At 31.8% G+C, this 21,467-nt stretch overlaps 1 protein-coding gene and 1 long non-coding RNA gene across 2 annotated transcripts; both read left to right on the top strand.

Moving 5' to 3' along the window:
- Positions 1 to 14,824: 14,824 nt before the first annotated feature.
- Positions 14,825 to 18,042, top strand: LOC11428145 (putative disease resistance RPP13-like protein 1). Its single transcript, XM_039831839.1, has 2 exons — positions 14,825 to 17,753; positions 17,951 to 18,042. The coding sequence occupies exons 1-2, from the start codon at positions 14,840 to 14,842 to the stop codon at positions 18,040 to 18,042; spliced, it is 3,006 nt and encodes a 1,001-aa protein (XP_039687773.1). The 5' UTR covers positions 14,825 to 14,839.
- Positions 18,043 to 18,082: 40 nt separating this feature from the next.
- LOC112419826 (uncharacterized) lies at positions 18,083 to 20,055 on the top strand. Its single transcript, XR_005645427.1, has 4 exons — positions 18,083 to 18,881; positions 18,985 to 19,184; positions 19,472 to 19,599; positions 20,039 to 20,055. It is a non-coding gene; the product is annotated as an uncharacterized lncRNA (long non-coding RNA).
- The last annotated feature ends 1,412 nt before the right edge of the window (positions 20,056 to 21,467 follow it).

Genomic DNA, 21,467 nt, shown 5'->3' with positions numbered 1-21,467 from the left:
CTCTAGAAGTCCAATGATTTTTTCTTAAAATGATTAATTAGAAATATGTTATAGGTATATTAATTCTCGACATTCCTGTTTTTTTGATGTCAATATCATTTATTTTCTGGAAGTTAATATTTATGATGCATTAAATTCATTAAGCAACTTTAATATTGATGTAACTTTAAAATTTATGAGATAGTTTTATGCGTTGAATTTCAATTGCCATTGTAGATAGTTTATGAGATAGTTTGGTTATCTTAGTTGCAAGATTTTTCATGAGTTGTCACTGCTTTAGTTTATATGTTACTGTTAGTTACGCTAGTGTACGTTCTTGTTTATTGCTGATACAGAAAAATGAGTTACAAATTTTCTGAAAATATGTTTCTATTTTTGCGCGACTTGTGCTAGCAAGGAGCTTGTTGAAGATGGATCAAATTGGCATTGTTTTGAAGCATTTTTGTTGATTCCAGCACAGCATCATACAACTTGCGCATTCCCGCACACACAAGGCATGCTACAGAACACAGTACACATGCAAGGCATACAAGCAGGGGCGCCTTGCGCATGCTACGGGACAGGATCTATACAAACAGCTTTTTTCACTCTTTTTTGGAAAATCTTTTGAAACCAAAGGATGGAACTTTTAGGAAACTTAGAGGCTAAGAGTTGAGTGCCTTTGGATGAGATTTATGGGTTGGGAAACATTGTAAACACCTTAAGTTCTCTTGTTCATAGAAAGAGATTGGGAAATGGGTAGAAATTATTAGGCTGTTCTTAGAGAACTTGTAAAAGTTAATTTCTTGTAACCTCTTTTGTATCACTTTGTAAGAAACTCTTTGATAGTGGATTGGAGAGATCACTCTCCCCCAGATGTAGGTCATTGTTGGGCCGAACTGGGTAACCAAACTTTGTGTGTTTGTTTCTCTATTCTCCTCATTTTGTTCTTGCTTTGGTTTGGTTTTTCTTTTTCGTACAAACAGAACTTCAGTCCATTATGTGTCGTGGATCAGTTCTGTTGATCAAACATTATGTTACCATATAACACATTGTTGTCCTTAGTTCTAGAAAAAAGAACATTTTATCCTTGCTTCTCTGCTAGTTACTTATTAAGTTCTAGAAATCTGCTGATTTTTGTTTTCCTCAAATGATTAATATACCAACTTGTTATAGGCGATTTTACACAAATTTGACATGGTTTCTTGGTCTAACATGAAAAATAGTATTATAGTATTGTTTCTCTAACCAATGTATGCTTATTAATTTATGTAACTGTTGCAGTTCTGTGGCTTAAGACATGATATTAAGAATTAGCTATACGAAAAGCTATAAGCTTAAGTATATGAGAAGTGTTAATTTTCATGATATTTATTGTTGTAACTATGCAATGCATTTCAGGCCATGGTCCTTTGTGGAAAATATGCGGCTATGTGTGAAAATCTTTAGAAAACTTGTAAGGGAACATAAATAGTAGTTTGAAACTTGTAGCTTTTGTGCTCCCTCAATTCAAAGGATAAAGAACTTGATTTTATTTGTAAGAAATTTATTCAAGAAAACTGAATGCGTGTCAATTTGATGTGTAAACACACTAAACTTTAGGTTTGATTCGCTTCATTAATATATGCCAACCGGATGTAAATGTGTAAGCTATTGAATCCCCCTCGGGATACCTAATTAGGAATAATTGACATGAATTTCACACTCTCATCAAGTGTACCAATCAATGTTATTTTACATAATAAAGTTTCCACAATCACTCTCTTGCACTAGAGAAAAAAAAGAAAAGACTTGCATCTACTTTCGACAAGATTTTTCCTCATGAAAATCATGATGATTTTTCACAATATTTAGTTTTTAGATGGGAAATGATATTTTTATAATAGAGTGTTGCTAAGCTAGCACTATTCTTGAGAAAAATATTGGAGATTATATAAACACTATACTATTGCATATTAAAAAATTAAATATTATTTAACCTCAGCAAATTAAAATTACTCTTTACGTGTCTTTATATTTAAAAAGTATAGTAGAATTATGTTCATTTTCAACACTACCAAAAATATATCTCTTTCTATTTATGTGAAAAAACATATTCAAAACTTCATCTTAAATATATTTGCACATTTTATTTCATAAAATTTATGCGAGAAATCTTTTTATGGTATAAATTTTAATGAAGTGGAAACAACCTATTATTTTAAGAGGGGACGATAATTAAAACATCAAATATTTAACAAATGTAATGTAAATATTAGGGGGGCAGTTACCCCCAATCCATAAGGAGTAGATTTGTCTCTTGCTTGGAATTCATCTGATTTCTAATATGGTGTCATAACGTGTTTTCGTTATATTAGATAATATGATATCAAATCACCACTATCTAACCATTCAGATCACGTTTTAAATGTTTAGTCGTTGCCAAAATAATAGATATATTAAAAGTCACATACCAGATAAGATTAGATCTAGACATAACTTTATAAGTGGCTAAAACCCAAATTCTAAAAATTCCATCATCCATGAAAAAATATTTGACAGTGAAATGAACAAAACAACCCTTAAAAGAGAATCAGATTTGTTATTAAACTTCACTAATTATGTCAAGATTTCAAATCTGTTATTAAAATTCATAGCCTACAAAACAAGTTTACCACTTGTCTACTTAGTGGGGATTTATGTGTGGTTGTCTCGGATTCTTGAATTTTTCATGATGCCGACACAATTAGTTTTTGGAATAAACTCATCACAATTATATAAGTTAGGTCCCATTTATGAGGTCCTGCACTAGAAACATATGCTTAACTACAACTACTTCCGTCTTTAACTGTAACATTTTTCTCCTTTTCAAAAAAACTATACCATCTTTTTGAAAGAAAAAAAAAGTATTCCTTTTTCATAAGACTTTTTCGTTATTTTCAACCATATTAATTATATTTTTGCCTATATATCCTTATTTACAATACATTTTTTTATCAATCAATAATAAATAACATGTTGAAAACATAAACAAACTTTTTTAAAAGATAAAAGGTGATTGTACTTGATCAGAAGGTGGTTGTCGCTGCTTCTTTAATGGATGGTTTGAAGGTGGTTGAATACTTCAATTGGACACTGGAACAGCGGGAGATGTGTACATGCAGGCACTCCGACGCTCAAGTCAGTAAAGTTTAGAAATGAGGGTTGAGAAATTAAAGAGATTCTACCTTGAAGGCTTCGAGGAGCCTCCTATTTATAGAGGAGAGTAAATGCAAAGTCGTTGTAATGGCACACGTGTGTTCGTCAGTTATGAAATCGAAAGAAGTGTAACCGCCGATAAGATATTCGCAGGAACATGGTAAAAAGAGTTACAAGAGAGATATTTACACTTTCTTGAACAAATCTTTCTGTGGTCTAATCATTTCTGCACTAATCTTAAGATTTAGGAATGCTTTTTGAACATAAAAAATTTGATATCAGACAGCTTATTCCAAGCACATTTTATACGGTTTCGATTTTATATCAATTCCTTCTCTCAAATACACTTAAATTAAATGTATTTTATAATGTCCTGTGAATATATCTCAGTTGGGAGGACAATGTATTATTATATGCAGGAGTCGGAGTTCGAACTTCGGACACCCCTCTTATTCACCTTATAAGGTGAATTTTAACTACTAAACTATCCGACAAAAAAAAAATATATACTTTATTATGGTTTCCATTTATAAGGTCCTACACTAAAAAAATATGCTTAAGTACTACTATCTCTGTCTCAAATTATACGTTGGTTATGAAAAAAAATTGTTTTAAATTATATGTGGTTTTGCAATCTTAAAATATGTATTTTTTCTATTATATCATTAACTATTTATTATTAAAATAACTTATTGCTTAAGTAAAATTAATTACATTTTTAATACGTGTAAAATAACCAAAACGTAGTATAATTTTAAGGAGAAAACTTAGGTACAATTCCTTAGGTGTTTTTCGTATGGTTCTTAACTAAAAATACATATTTTTTTGGATATAACAAACTTTGAGAAAATTATGGATTCGAGGAAATCATGGTGAATTTAGTTAAGAACCATACGAAAAGCACCTAAGAAATTGTACCTAAGTTTTCTCCTAATTTTAAATGGATGACGTAATTTTTAATTAAAGCAAATAATGATACCTGAGAAATATTTACACTTTCTTGATCGAACGAACGAACGAACGAATCTTTTTCTGTGGTCTAAACATTTCTGCACTAATATGTAAGATTTTCGAATGCTTTTTAAACATAAAAATTTGATATCAGACACCTTATTCCAAGCACACTTTATACGGTTTCTATTTTATGTCAATTTCTTCCCTCAAATACACTTAAATTAAATGTACTATATAATGGGTGGTTCAATTTGCAATGTTTATTTTGTAAATTAAGAAAATCTTATAATAAAAATTTGTATAAAGATCCTATCAGTCGTGACCTTTATGAGTTCCCACCCTTCTAGAGCATGTGTCATGTCGGTCGGAAAATATTTGTACACTAAAAAAAGCTTCATCGAAGTATGGAAAGTCATGATTTTGTCCTCGTGAGTTTACCTCAGTTGATAATGATATTGCATATTATGTGCAGAAGTTGGAGCCGGACATTCCATTGCTTCACATTTAAAATATGTGAGCTCCTGTCACTAGACAACTTAACAAAAAAAAATCATAATTTTTTCTTTTTACTCGAATGAAAGTCATGACTTTGTAATAATTAAAATTATATTTTTTTTAATTTTTATCATTTAATTGTAGCGTAGTGGTTAGAAACTTATCTTTTAAAATAAATAAATGTGTGTCATTATTGAAGGGTAACATTAATGTCTATTACGGGTGTGTTTGGTAAAAATGAGTTATAAGCTAGCTGATAGCTGATAAGCTAGCTGGTAGCTGAAAAGTTAGCTTATTAAAATTAAAGTGTTTGGTAAAATTAACTGTTGAAATAGCTGACAAATATAAAATGACATAAAAGTACACATTTTCTTATTATTATTTCTTTATAAATCACATATATGATTTTTTTTCTAATATATTTCTTTTTAATATTTCAAATTATTTTCATCTCCAAGATGATAAATGTGCTTTATGAACTCAATTGACATTTTTTATTCAATAAATTTTTATTTTTTGCCAAACTTTATTTAACTAAACTAGCTTCACAATTTATTTATTATTATATTATATGATATTTAAAATTAAATACTACATTAATTAAAAGAAAATGTCATAAAAAAAGTGAACAACAAAATAGAAAAAAGTATACCGTGTGGGTAAGGTAGGTTGGTTGCAGTAAACTATAAAAATATGGGAATGTGGGTAGTTTATTTTTCTTTTATAAAATATTAAAATTAATGTAATAAGGTTAAAATTGGAAAAAAGTTATAAAATGCTACCAGCTGTAAGCTAAAAAGCTACTTGAAATAGCTTTTCAAAAAACGCTATATAAACTCGTGAGAAAAGTTTATTACCAAACACATCACGTTTTCATCCAACTAACTTATAAGCTAGTTCAACAAACTATAAACTAGCTTATTTGTGTTACCAAACACAGCCGTAGTCTGAGTTTGTTTTATGATTTGTGACATTGATTGAACTGATGAAGCAACCCCACCTGTGATAAGGTAAATCCAAGAATAGAACGAAAGGGGACAAAGAGCAACTCAACTGAAATCACGGTCTCTGGTTTCCAGCTATAAGAATGCTTTGTCTTCCAGTAAGGAATTGCTTGAGTTCATCTTTATTTATTTTCGAGTAAATAGTCAATTTTCCTCTGAAATTGTAGGTTTCGTCAATTACCTCATGAAATTAACAAAACTTCAATTACTCCCCTGAAATTGCATAAAGTTAATCAATTTACCCCCTCCGTCAAATTTTTCTGTTAACTGTTTACAATTATGATCTAATACACCCCTGAAATTTTGCACTTATGTGCAAAATACCCCCTAAACTTGAAAATTTATATTTTTTTTATCCTTGACTCAAAAGATATTAAAGGCAAACAATTAACAATTATTGATCATATAAATCTTTATGGAATGTATGTTTATGCAGCTATTGGTCATATAAATCTTTATGGAATGTATGTTACTCTCATGTGTTTTAAATATATACATATATAGAAGACTTTTTTTTTTACACAAGTTGGTAATTATGTTAGAGTATGTATGCACTCATAAAGTACACATGACTTTGTAAAAAATTTATCTTGCTCCTTGTTGATAAATATGAAATATGAATGAAAAGGCTGCACATGACAAAACCATGATTTCTTTGGCATATATTCATTCATTTTCTTCTGAATATAATTTTTATGACAATAGGTACAATATACTACTTGAAGAACTAAATGTATGATTTTTTGTAAGAAAAAAATCTAAATTTTTAAGTTTATGGGGCATTTTGCACATAAGTGCAAAATTTCGGGGGGGGGGGGGGGGGGGGTATTTGATCATAACCGTAAACAGTTAACAGAAAAAATTGACGGAGGGGTAAATTGACTAACGTTATGCAATTTCAGGGGGGTAATTGACGAAACTTACAATTTCATGGGGGAAATTGACTATTTACTCCTTTATTTTCCTTATACATCATAAAAAGCTTCCAAATATTTATACAATTTGGGTTGGTTTGTTGGTGTTAACATTGATTTTTGAAGCGTGCTCCTTTTCAAGGTCTTTGATTCGATTATCTAAATGTTAATTTTGATGGGTTAGTTTACCTTCCGATTTTATTATTTAAAATTTATTTGATATCCCTTAACTCATCATTCGAATTATCTACTCGAAAACGTAATTTATTTTAAAACATTTCTCAACAGTTAAAATTTGAGGAAAAACTAATAATGGATTTATTGAACCCTATGGTGCATTATGGTACTTGCACAACCCCCACATATGGGCCATTTTATCTGGCTTGTGAGTTACGACAACAAGAGAAGAACACCTTATAATTATGGTCGTTTTCTTGTAATTTAAATTTTATCTCGATAAATTGAAATGTAATTTATATTTTTAAATGGTTGAGTAATATTTTTGGTGACATACATATATAAAATAAAAGTTTAGACCTTGATACATAAATGACTAAGTACCTGTTTGGCATAGCGTTTTACCATCTCAAACGGGGATTTAAAGGCTCAAACATGGTTTCAACATTTTCTTAGGTGTTTGGATAACTGCAAACGGGATTCTAGCAAACGTGGTTCTAGCCCCCCAACGCCCGTTTCTGAAAAGCTAGAAAATGAAGCTTTTGCGGCAACTCAACACCAGTTTGAAATTTAATTTATGGTGACAAATTGAAAATTCCCTAATTACCCATGACTTGTTTTCTATTACCGTGTTCATTTCAACAACACAAGCCGCATTGATATTTCTTTCAAAAAAAAAGCCACATTGATATTGTTTAATTTCTCATATCTAAAGGAAGTTCATCATATCTAACCGTGTACCACCAACACCTAAGTATCTGAAATTTAATTTTAAAAATAATATAAATTCATTTATATTAATTTAGAAATAAAAAATTGGAAAATTAATTTTCGAAAATAAAAAAAATCTAAAAATTTTGAAAAAAATTCAGGAATTTTTTTAAAAAAAAAAATCTGGAAAATTACTTTTAATTTGGAAAGAAAAATCTGAACTTTTTCGAAATATATTTTCTAATAATTAGCCAAAATGGATTTTTGTTAATTATAATTCAGATTTTTTTTTCGAAAATAAAAAGATTTTAAAAAATTCAGGAATTTAATTTTCAAAATACAAAAAATGCAAAAATTAAAAAGTTTAAAAAAATGTCAGATTTTTTTTGAAAAAAAGTTTTTAAATTTTTTCTACAAAATTAAGATTTTGGAAAATATTTTAACTTTTAATAATCTCGCTACAAATTTAGAAAAAATTCAGATTATTTTCTTCAAAAATTTTATTTCAGAATTACGATTATTTTAAAAGTCCAGATTATTTTTTTTCAAAATTTTATTATTTTCAAAACAATTCAGATTACTTTAAAAATCATTTTTTTACGAAATTATGAAGATTTTACGATTTTGGCTAATTATTAGAAAATATATTTCAAAAAAGTTCAGATTTTTCTTTCCAAATTAAAATTAATTCTCCAGGTTTTTTTATAAAAAAATCCTGAATTTTTTTATTTTCGAAAATTAATTTTCCAATTTTTTTTTGAATTTTTTATTTCTAAATTAATATAAATGAATTTATATTATTTTTAAAAATTAATTTCAGATACTTAGGTGTTGGTGGTACACGGTTAGATATGATGAACTTCCTTTATCCAACGGTCTTGTTTTTTAGGGATCTAAAATTAATAAAATTGGATCAAATCGATGTAGAAAACTAAGATAAGGACCAAATTAAAACATTTAATAGTTAAGGGATTAAACTGATAAATTAAAATAAGTTAAGGAATTGGGGCATGTATTAAGCATAGACGAAATGATAATAGTCCTTGAAAACTAACACACATAAAAAATGAGATTTGTACCTTGATCACGATGTCTGATCTTATTGACATTTTCACCGATAAAATTATGACTTATGACATTTTGCCCTTAAGATTATTCTAGCTAGTTATTACTTATAAATTGTATTCTTTTATTATCGACATCACCTACTAGCAATCTGCATCATCAACACTGGTGTATATTCAAATACACACTGATAAAATTTTATTGATTTATTATAACTAGTTTATTAGTTGACAATTAGATATCCCATGTGAGTAAAGGATTCTGCACTACTCTTGGAAATCATGCTAAGAGCCTAAAAGTTTGTATTGAATCTTCTTCCATTATCCAGCCCACAAACTAGCTTTCTTTCGAGCAATATTTTAAAGAGTTAATGGTATTTTATCCCCCTGTAATATATGTTATTTTTCGTTTTTCCCCCTGTAAGGTTGAAGGAAGACTTATAAAAATTGTTTGGTACTACCTATATCAACAAGATGCATCTTCTTTTTGGTAGCTCATTACATAAGAACTCCACAGTTAAGCGTGCTTGACTTGGAGTAGTCTTTGGATGGATGACCTACCGGAAAGTTTTCTGGTAAGCGTGCAAGTGAGGACAAAACACGCTGAAAAGACCAGTGTTGGTTTGTAGGGTCAGTCGGCAATGCTTAAAGTCGTCTGGATGTTACATCATGTCATGTTAGTCGAAATAAGAAAATTCTTATACTTTTCAATAACACCAACAATATAGCATTTTTATATTATTTTTTTATTATTTATTTTCAAATTACAAGATATAAATGAAAAAAATATATAAGAATTAAAACTAAAATGACTCAAATATTTAAGTCAGTTTAATCATTTAACAAAAGTTATTTTTCAATTTATATCCTTTCAAAATGTGGACAGTATAATTTTTCTGTTGGATTCCTCAAAAAATTTGTTTTGGATAGAGTAGAGACAAGCAAGATAGTGACGGATGCAAAGTAGTGGACACAAACAATCAACGACTCAATAAACTTTTGTGGCAATTATAGAATCTTTATATTAACAATTTAGAGTTTTTAGAAATAGTCTATTCCAAAATTCTCTCCTCTAAAGATGTCCACATCATCATAATCCTACGTGGCATTTGTTCCAAAAATTTCTCCTAATTTTTAATACAAGCTTAATAATTATAATTATTATTAAAAACCATTTTTTATTAATCATTAAATTGTAAATAAAATACATAGTTGGTTACAATAAAATAATTATTAATATAATAATTGTTTCGATTAAAATTTATATGCTACATTAAAAATTTGTATGTTAGAATCAAATGATTATTAATATAATTATTATTCAATCAACATTTATATGGTACATTAAAAATTTGGTAGGTTACAAAATTATAATAAATAACTTGAATAAATTATATTTTGAATTTTGGTCCGTTACAATATGACAGTAACATACTAATTAAAAATTTAATAGTAGTAATTAGTTTTTAAGGTTATATAATTAATTTTTATTCGTTACAAAAATATATTACTTAATATTAATAAGATATTATTAAATTTCAAATGTTATGAAGTTAATTTTTTTGTAGGTTACATGAAATATAATCTAATCGTTTAATGCACATTTTATAATATTAAATACGTTGATAATATTAATTTTAAAACGGTCAAATTAATAATTAATAGATATTAACCGTTATGGTACTATTTTTCTATATAAATAGTAGCGCTTTTGGATACGAGTACACAACAATCACAAAATATAGTTCTTCTTTTTCTGTTCTCTGGTTCTCTGATATCTATTCTAAGTAATTTCTGTAATTTTTTCTATTGCAAAGAAAAATGTCTACGAAACACTACTTCATCTCTGATGTTTCGCCAAGAAAATAATCGTGGACATTGGTTGTGAGGGTTGTTCGTCTCAAGACTACAAAAATAAAAAACTACAATTTTCTAAGGAGTTGGTTCTAATGGATAAAAAGGTACTTTTTTCATACCGTTTTTTTTTTTTGTTTTTTTTTGTTTTGTATTTTTTGTATTTTTTTGTTTAAAGTATAGTGTTTTAATCTTTGTTATCTAGGGTGATCGAATAGGTGAGTTTATACAAAGAACATTGTTCTACAAGTTCAAGGAGCAGCACTAAGAGGGAATGGTGTTCACGGTTTCCTCATTTGATTTTGCTTGCAATAGTGGTTCGTATAGACCATTATACAACGAATACAAACTGAATTTTACAATTAACACAAAAGTCAAAATATCTAAATCTTCTTTGGTCCCTACAAAAATCTATTCGTTTACACTGCATATGATGTTTTCAATGATGCTTAGGACATGAAATGTAATTTGAATCATATTTTTATCATCAAACTAATTTCAAACCCCATCCCTTTCTAACAACATGAAATAAATTATATATTTATGTAGTTGGTGTCTTGACTGGGGTGAATTTTGTTTGTATGAAGACCTCAAATCAATTATATTAAAAACCCTTCAAGCACAAGATGTGCCCAATAAAGGAAAATACAAAGTTCAAGATGCATAGATACAAAAGAACGAAATCATGAGGTAGAATAACCAAGACAAGTAGAAAGATTATTCCACCAACATTTCAACTCAAAATACATACATGATTTCTTATCATTTTGTATCCAGTAAACGAGAAATGTAAATTTATCTAACAACACCATAAACTGGTTCTTGTGACAAAAATGTAAGAATTTTTGTCTTTCCAAATAATCCAAATGCAAGTCAGCAAAATCAACTAAAAACTAAAACGAACTTTTTTTTGAACAATTGAGAACCGCTGAAATGAAGAGTACCCTCACAATAATTAATTGGAAGATCACAATAAAAATAAAAAGATAATTCTTCTCTTTTTCACATCTGCCAGAACATAAAAATAAGTCCATATTTTAACTACTCCATCAAACTAAGTTGCCATTTATTAGAATTCAGATATTCAAGAGCCTCCATGAAAAGAGAGAGACATTTAGAGGAGCTACTTTGTTCCTAATGAGATTTTTTAGAGCCATAGGTTCATCATGCTCCACTTGCAACTAGATGATATACCCCTTTGTCAGGGTACCTTTCACCATGATCAACTTTAAAGAAACTTATAAAAAACGCTAGCCTTAAAAATAATGTTGTCCAACAAATAACAACAATATATCCCCTGCACCTCATTCCAAGAAAAATTCTATGACATCGTCTCCACTCCATCCAACCATAACCTACGTATCTCCTTAAATGGCTGCGAGTTATTTTGATATAACTCAAAAGTTCTTCTAAATATATCACACAAAGGACCACTCTACAACCACGAATTATTGCAAAAAAAAAAGTATTTTTCTCATTCTGTCCACTATCATCAAGTTGTCATCAAACCAATTTCTAATCCCCATCTCCGCCCCTATTTTAACACCATGAAAGTAATTTTACCACACATATGCCTAATTGTCCCCACTATTCACATGAACTCAACCAACCTATTCTAAGAAGCTAAAACTTTAAAATGCAAACTCATTGATCCATATTAGCCTCCAAAACTATTCACGTAACAAAGATAAGTTGAAATTTTGCATTATACGAACCCTCAAGCAACAACTATATCGACCACGACACACCTTATCTCACTTAACCCAATCGACTTTCCTAGCTTCCGCACTCTCTCCACACTAAAAATAATAAGGATTCAATAAAATAATTTTTACTTAAGTAAGCCTTGAAGAATGAAAGAAATTAAACCAATTGTGGTGGATATTGAAGGAGAGTACAAAGATACATTACAAGAACATTGAATTGAATTTGAATGGGTGAAATCGATTTGTTTTTATTTTTAATATATAATACATTATGATATTTTATTATTATTTTAATTATTTGTCGATTAATTTTTAAGAGATATCTGTTTGTACGTACTCTTTTTTCTATCTTCCGATAAATTTAAAAAGGCGAATCTAACAATTTTGTTGGCAAAAGTTAAGTTGTTCCTAGGTATGTATTTATAACTTATTTAATACCATTGAAACGTACATATTTATTCATTTACTTGAACCATTTTATTTGTTTCTTTAGAGATTGAAAAACGATGTTACAAAATTCTTTTCAATCAACTAAGATCAAATTCAACCGTTAAATTATGGAGACAAAAAGAACTAAAGAAAATGTATGCTTATTTTGATGAAGGAGATTTTTTCCACAATCCTTTTAGTAAATACATTTTCTAATAAATGGTAAAACAATTACCTTTATTTTTAGTTGCCTGATCTATCCCACATTAGCATACCAGAAGAATTTTTTTAACCTTACTCTTAGGATCGCCATTGAGGAGTTGAAGAACTTGCATGAAATTGAGTGGGTTGACATAGATCTCCTACCTTTTTGTTCCCATGTTTGATGGAGGTTTTAGTTTGTGGATTTTGGTTAGGAACATTAAGAAGGAGGAAGTGTTTGCTTGAAAAAAAGAGGAAATGATGAATTCGAAATCATAACTACACTAAAACATAACGAAATTAGGTTAGATTGTTTTAATTTGTGACCCTTGATCTCTAATTAAAAAAAATGAAGAGAGAAGATTAAATAAAATTGTTTTCTCAAATTTTTCTCACTAGAGATAATTTGCTTCCGAGAGAAATACTCACTCTCTCCAATATTTTTTAGGAACTCTCTCCAATCTTAGATATAAAAAATAAACAACTACCTTTTATTATCTTAAATTAAAAAAAATATATAACTTACTTTGACTCTATTTAATGTTATTTATCCTAATATACATTTTAATTTATGTAAGTTTTATTTTTAATATTTTTTTATTCTCATGAAACAAGTTCCAATAGATGGTACTTTTCACAAATTTATCTTTTTTTAGAAACATTCGAGAAAACTAATTGCATATAAGTACATTTTTTAACTTAGATATCTTTTTAATAATTGAAATCCGAGAGAGTATTGTGATTAAATAAAAATAATAATAGCTTTATTCAAAATGGTAGATTTTTTATTATATTTTCATAAGACAAGAGCAAAAAGAATAATCTGAATTAAGTTGGTACCCTACTTTAATCGATTGTCAGTTGCTCATATATATTATTAAAAAAAGAAAAAAATTATATGAAATTTGGGAGGACAAAAAATCTGGTCCAGTCAATCCAAGTAGATCCAACCTAACGGGAAATACATAAAAAAAGATCAACAAAGTGGATTCAACCCTAATTAATTCTAACAAACGAATACCATTAACGATAGACGTTTGTGAGGGCAAAGCGGGTCTATAATTTGGCGAATTGATCGATCTTCAACACAAAATCGGATCACGTGCCATCAACTCCCTGCAACAACGGCAACAAGCATTAACGACTCTTTTAAGTCCACACAGTCTCATGTCAATCAAGGATTAATGGGATACGAAACACATACATATTCTTGAGAGTGTGGAGTAGATTCAACCGCCAACACGGTAATTAACAAATCCACACACACTAACAGTTTACTGCTATGATTAACATCAAATTAACAGTCATTTCTGGCCCAACATAGAACCGCAACTACCTCCAAAGAAAGGGAGGAGATGGCGGATTCGAATGACCCACCATAACCAATCCACACGGCTGCGAAAAAGGTCTAAAACGGTGGCAAAATAGAGGATAAAGAACGGACAATTTCGAGTTTCAACCAAACCAACGCGGGGTTCAGCCATTGAGAAGCCAACACATAGAACCAAACAAGATCGCCGGTGACAACCAACAATTTATGAATACCAACAACTCAACAACCACCACCCGTAGCAAATGCGGTACTGGTTGAATCGAAAACCAACGACACGAATTGTTGTGGGAACCGGAAAAAGGGTGGTGCGGGGGGACGACGCCACTCATCGCACCATCGTTGCATGTTAGTACATCGTAAGTGATTAAGGTATCGAAAAAAGGGGGTGAGGTGGCGGAAGATTTCTAAAGAGAGGGCAGAGCCATAATGGTAGATTATAACAGAGGTAATCATACCTCTTATTAATTAGATATATTTTTAAGAATATAGTAATTATTTATAGTATTTTTATATTTTAAGCATAGTCGTACTTTTTCTCACTATTTTAAGCAGAGTTGGCATGTACCTGCCAACTCTGTCTCAATTTTAAATATGAAGATAAAGTACCACATAATATCAAAATTCTGAATCAAATCAAACTAAAAAAGTCAAATAATATCTAAAAAACTTATTATGTGTAAACCCTGTTAAAATATTTTAAATAAAATGTATCCCGTGCTTGGCACGGGGCGTTACACTAGTTTATTACAACTTATAGTCTACTCGCGTTACATTTTCTTCTACGCTACTTTTATTTTCAAACTGATTTCTGTACCTATTCTTACTTTGGTGAAACTAAGTTATGGCGACTATTGTGGTAGAAGCACTTCTTTCAGCTACTTTGGATCTGTTGTTGAAAAAAATTGTTGCTGAAGATTTCGTGGATTTCATTCGGAGTACCAAACTTGATGTTGCACTGTTGGAAAAGCTGAACGTAACACTGCTGAGTCTGCAAGCTGTACTTCATGATGCTGAGGAGAAGCAGATCACCAACCCTGCTGTCAAGAAATGGCTGGATCTGTTGCGAGATGCTGTCTTTGAAGCTGATGATTTGTTTGACGAAATCAACACTGAGGCTTTGCAGCGCAAAGTGGAAGGTGAGGATGAAAACCAAACTGCTTCTACTAAGGTGCTCAAAAAACTCTCTTATCGTTTCAAAATGTTTAATAGAAAGATCAACTCTAAACTGCAAAAGCTAGTTGGTAGATTAGAACATTTGAGCAACCAGAATCTTGGTTTAAAAGGTGTTTCCAGCAATGTTTGGCATGGAACTCCTACAAGCTCTGTTGTGGGGGATGAATCTGCTATTTATGGCAGAGATGATGACAAAAAGAAACTGAAAGAGTTTCTACTTGCAGAGGATGTTAGTGATTGTGGGCGTAAAATAGGAGTGATTTCCATTGTGGGGATGGGAGGGCTAGGAAAAACAACACTTGCTAAACTCCTTTACAATGACCATGAAGTGAAGGAGAAATTTGATTTAAGAGGGTGGGCACATATCTCAAAAGATTTTGATGTTGTCACCGTCACTAAAACCATTCTTCAATCTGTCACTTCAAAAAGAAATGACACTGATGACTTGAATATTCTACAGGTGCAATTGCAACAAAGTTTACGAAGTAAAAAGTTTTTGCTTGTACTCGATGACATATGGTATGGAAAGTATGTTGACTGCTGGAATAATTTGATCGACATCTTTAGTGTTGGGGAAATGGGAAGTAGGATCATCATCACAACAAGATTTGAAAGCGTTGCAGCAACCATGCAAACCTTTCTTCCAGTCCACAAACTGGAACCTCCGCAAGGAGATGATTGCTGGTCTTCGCTTTCCAAATATGCATTTCCAACAAGCAACTACCAACAACGATCCAATCTAAAAACAATTGGCAGAGAAATTTCAAAAAAATGTGATGGTTTACCATTAGCTGCAATAGCAATAGGAGGTCTTCTTCGCACCAAACTATCACAAGATTATTGGAATGATGTATTAAAAAGTAATATTTGGGAATTGACAAATGATGAGGTGCAACCATCTCTGCTATTGAGCTATCATCATCTTCCTGCTCCTTTAAAAGGATGTTTTGCTTACTGTTCAATTTTTTCGAAGAATTCAATCTTAGAGAAAAAAACGGTAATTCAGTTGTGGATTGCAGAAGGTTTAGTACCTCAGCCTCAAACTGAAAAAAGTTGGGAAAAGGTAGCCGAAGAATACTTTGATGAACTAGTGTCGAGGTGTCTGATACGTCAAAGGTCCATTGATGATCTTGAAGTAAACTTTGAGATGCATGATCTCGTCAATGATTTGGCTATGACAGTTTCATCTCCGTATTGTATTAGGTTGGACGAACAGAAGCCACATGAAAGAGTACGTCATTTGTCATACAATATAGGGGAATATGACTCGTACGATAAATTTGACCATTTGCAAGGGTTAAAAAGTCTACGAACAATCCTACCATTGCCATTGCATCCAAGGTTCTCGTCTTACAATTTTGTGTCGAGGAAGTTAGTTTATGAGTTGCTGCCACAGATGAAACAGTTACATGTGTTGTCTCTGTCAAACTACCATAATATCACTGCGTTGCCCAACTCTATTGGAAATTTGATATACCTGCGATACTTAAATGTCTCTCACACTAGTATTGAAAGGTTGCCTTCTGAAACATGCAAGCTTTACAATCTACAGACCTTATTGTTGTCATATTGCTATAGTCTCACTGAATTACCGAAAGACATGGGGAAATTAGTGAATCTACGCCACCTTGACACTAGAGGTACTCGATTGAAGGAAATTCCTGTGCAAGTATCCAAACTAGAAAATCTACAAACCTTGTCGGACTTTGTTGTCAGCTCTGAGGACGTCGGGTTGAAGATTGCAGATATTGGAAAATATTCCCATCTACAGGGAAGCCTTTGCATCTCAAAGCTTCAAAATTTAACTGACCCATCCCATGCTTTTCAAGCAAAACTGATGATGAAAAAACAAATTGACGAGTTGCAACTAGAATGGTCTTACTCTACAAGTTCACAATTACAAAGTGTTGTATTAGAACAGTTGCATCCATCTACAAATTTGAAGAATCTCACTATCTCTGGCTATGGTGGAAACAACTTTCCAAGTTGGTTGGGTGGTTCTTTATTTGGCAACATGGTGTGTTTGAAGATTTCAGACTGTGATAACTGTCCAAGGTTGCCACCCTTGGGGCAATTAGGTAATCTTAGGAAGCTCTTTATTGACAAGATGAATTCAGTCAAGAGTATTGGTATTGAACTCTATGGAAGTGGTTCTCCTTTGTTTCAACCATTTCCTTTATTGGAGACTCTTGAATTTGATATGATGCTAGAGTGGAAAGAATGTAATTTGACAGGAGGTACATCTACAATGTTTCCTCGTCTAACACGTCTGTCACTGCGATATTGTCCGAAACTCAAAGGAAACATACCCCTTGGACAATTAAGTAATCTAAAAGAACTATATATTGAAGGGATGCACTCAGTAAAGACACTTGGTAGTGAGTTCTATGGAAGTAGTAATTCTCCTTTGTTTCAACCATTTCTCTCCTTGGAGACTCTAACCTTTAGGTATATGAAAGAGTGGGAGGAATGGAAGCTAATTGGAGGTACATCTGCAGAGTTTCCTAGTCTTGCACGTTTGTCACTATTTTATTGTCCGAAACTCAAAGGAAACATACCGGGCAACCATCCCAGTCTTACAAGTTTGTCACTTGAACATTGTTTCAAACTCAAAGAGATGACACCCAAGAACCTTCCTTCCCTAAGAGAACTTGAGTTAATAGAGTGTCCTCTGTTAATGGAGTCAATGCACTCAGATGATAAAAGCAACATTACAATTACAATCCCATCATCAGATGTATTCAGCAAATTGATGCTTGGTCCCAATTCTCTTCGAAAGATTACTTTAAAAGACATTCCATCTCTAACATCCTTCCCGAGAGACAGTCTTCCAAAAACCTTGCAATCTCTTATAATATGGAATTGTCGTAATTTGGAGTTCATTCCCTATGAATTCTCTCACAGTTACAAATCACTTGAGAATTTGGAAATATCCGATAGTTGTAATTCAATGACATCATTTACCTTGGGCTTTCTCCCTTTCCTCCAAACTCTACATATTTGTAACTGTAAAAACCTAAAATCGATATTAATTGCAGAAGACACATCACAGCATAATCTCTTGTTTCTTAGAACTGTCGAAATAAGGAAATGTGATGAACTGGAGTCAGTTTCCCTGGGTGGATTTCCCATTCCTAACATCATTCGTTTAACTGTGCGTGAGTGTAAGAAGCTTAGTTCGTTGCCAGAACCAACAAACACTCTAGGTATCCTTCAAAATGTGGAAATTCATGACCTTCCAAATCTGCAATACTTTCCCGTAGATGATTTGCCTATCAGTTTACGGGAACTCAGCGTATACAAAGTTGGAGGGATTTTGTGGAATGCAACTTGGGAACGTCTCACTTCTCTTTCAGTGTTGCATATTACGGGGGATGATCTTGTGAAGGCCATGATGAAAATGGAAGTTCCATTGCTACCCACTTCTCTGGTTTCCTTAACGATCTCTCTTGAAGATATAGAATGCTTGGATGGCAAGTGGCTTCAACATCTCACCTCTCTCCAAAAACTTAAGATTGATGATTCTCCCAAGCTCAAGTCATTGCCAGAAGAGGGGAAGTTGCCTTCCTCTCTTAAAGTACTGCGTATCAATGACTGCCCATTGTTGGAAGAAATTTGCCGAAGGAAGCGTGGGAAAGAGTGGCGTAAGATTTCTCACATTCCCTTCATATTTGTCGACGACAAAATCATAACATGAGTATCACATCCTGGTGAGTCACCAAATAGTACTTTCATGTTTCTTGTCATAAATATGCCATCAATAAATATTTTTAATTTCTCACCTTGATGGATAACATTTGCTTCCCTTTCTAGATTATGGCCCATCGGGTGTTGAAACTGGAATAAAATGCTTCCCCTTTTATTCTTCATTTTTCTTCGTGCTGCTGACCATGGTCACTGAAAAGGTTTGAAAATTCAACTAGCAGACAAATCACATTCTCAAAGGGATCAGAAATGGGTTGCTCAACAAGGCTAATGATCATTACATTCTGTGATGCCGGGGTTTCTTGCATGTGAGTTTTTATGGTACCCTTTGCCAATGTGTTAAGATATACAGTGAGGCATGTGTTAAAAAAGAAGATATGTCTTCTTTTATAGAATCATGAGGGCAAGGTGGTTTCTACTTTTTTATGAGAAAAAAAAAAGAGAGAGAATTAAATAAATGAACCAATGGTAATTAGCTAAATTTTTATTTTTGGTCTACTATCCTATAAGAAACCAATCCTATAAGTCTTGCCACTCTGTCTGTGTTTAATTGCATGATTATGTGTCTTGTGAATTACTTTTTCCTTTCCCTTAGGTTTCAACTTTGGGAAAGGCTATAAACGTGGAAATCGAGCCATCAGAACTGGAAACCAGACCAGATCACCCTCCCCTAATGGTGCATGCTTCTTATACCGACCAGAACTTGCTCAATCTCGAATCAATGTAAATATCATGCATAAATTTCGTGGTTTCTAGGTCTTACATGAAGAATAGTATTATAGTATTCTTTGCTGTAACCATTGTTTGCTTATCAGTTTATATGGCTGGCAAGGAAACATAAATAGTAGTTTGGCACTTGTACCTTTTGAGCTCTAGAAGTCCAATGATTTTTTTCTTAAAATGATTGATTAATAATATTTTATAGGTGATTTTAGATTAATTCTCGACATTCCTGTTTTTTGTCATGTCAATATCATTTATTATCTGGAAGCTAGTTAATATTTATGCTGCATTAAATCCATTAAGCAACTTTTAGATTGATGTAACTTTAAATTTATGAGATAGTTTGGTTATCTTAGTTGCAAGCTTTTTCATGAGTTGTCTCTGCTTTAGTTTATATGTTACTGTTATTTACGCTAGTGTATCTTCTTGTTTATTGCAGATACAGAAAAGGAGTTGCAAATTTTCTGAAAATATGTTTTGATTTTCGCGCGACTTGTGCTGGTAAGAAGCTTGTTGAAGATGGATCAAATTGGCATTGTTTTGAAGCATTTTTTTTTTATTCCAGCACTGCATCATACAACTTGCGCATGCCCGCACACGCAAGGCATGCTACAGCACACAGTACACACGCAAGGCAGACAGGCAGGGGCGCCTTGCGCATGCTACAAGATAGGTTCTGTACAAACAGCGTTTTTTACTATTTTTTGGAAGATCTTACGAAACCAAAGGGGGAGGAAACTTAGAGGATAAGATTTGAGTGTCTTTGGATGAGATTAATGGGGTGGGAAACATTGTAAACACCTTGAATTCTCTTGTTCATGGGAAGAGATTGGGAAATGGGTAGAAATTAGGTTGTTCTTGGAGAACTTGTAAAAGTTAATTTCTTGTAACCTCTTTTGTATCTCTTTGTAAGAAACTCATTGATAGTGGATTGAAGAGATCTCTCTCCCCCAGATGTAGGTCATTGTTGGGCCGAACTGGGTAACCAAATCTTGGTGTATTTGTTTCTCCATTCTCTTCATCTCTGCTCTTGCTTTGACTGTGGTTTTTCTTTACACTTTGTTGTTTATTATTACTTGTTGGTTGTCATTGATTCTTGCTCCACACATCTAAGTTTATTGCTGTGATTTGTTTTACAAATACAACACTATTTATTGTGGTACTTTGATGCTTTGTTTTGCTTACTTGAAGTCTTAAACTGCAAAATATTTCTTGCAATCGTTCATTTATGTTAATCTTTCATTGTATGTTTGTGTCACTGTCGCAGTTTTATGGATCAATTCATAAAGTTATATGCATGATATTAATAATTAAATTTCCGGGAAGCAATAATCTTAAGCCTTAGAGAAATGTTAATCTCCCAGGTTTCACTCATGATCTTATACAGCAAAAATTCAGTTATTTGTTGTTGGTGATTTCCAAAATAATGGAATCACTTTAGAACCAAAAGTTGTAACTCTTCATGGGAACCATTCATATACATTGGAACATTATTATTTATTATTAATAATGAACCATGACATTGATTCAAGTATATATGGTTATAACCTTTGGCAAAAGGGTGCTTAATGAATCATGGCATTGATTCAAGTTAAAGAGGTGCTTTCTCTCATGTGAAGAGTCATATAATGCACTATAAATGCTTGACATTTGGGCATTAGTTGAAGATACAAAAAACCACACAACTACACACAATTTGGATAGAATTTTGTTACATTAACAACATAATTCTTCACCATTCTATTATTCTAAATCATCCATCAATTCTTTAATGCATGAGTGAATTGCTGGAACCATAAATCTGTAAAATACTGTTAGGAGATACGCTTGGTGTGGTTGTGCAATACACGTTAAGGAACTCATAGTAT

This window comes from Medicago truncatula, chromosome 3 (genome assembly GCF_003473485.1).
Source record: "Medicago truncatula cultivar Jemalong A17 chromosome 3, MtrunA17r5.0-ANR, whole genome shotgun sequence".
Lineage (NCBI taxonomy): Eukaryota > Viridiplantae > Streptophyta > Magnoliopsida > Fabales > Fabaceae > Medicago > Medicago truncatula.
The sequence above is the reverse complement of the archived record's forward strand: the minus strand, read 5'-3'. Positions and strand labels throughout refer to the sequence as shown.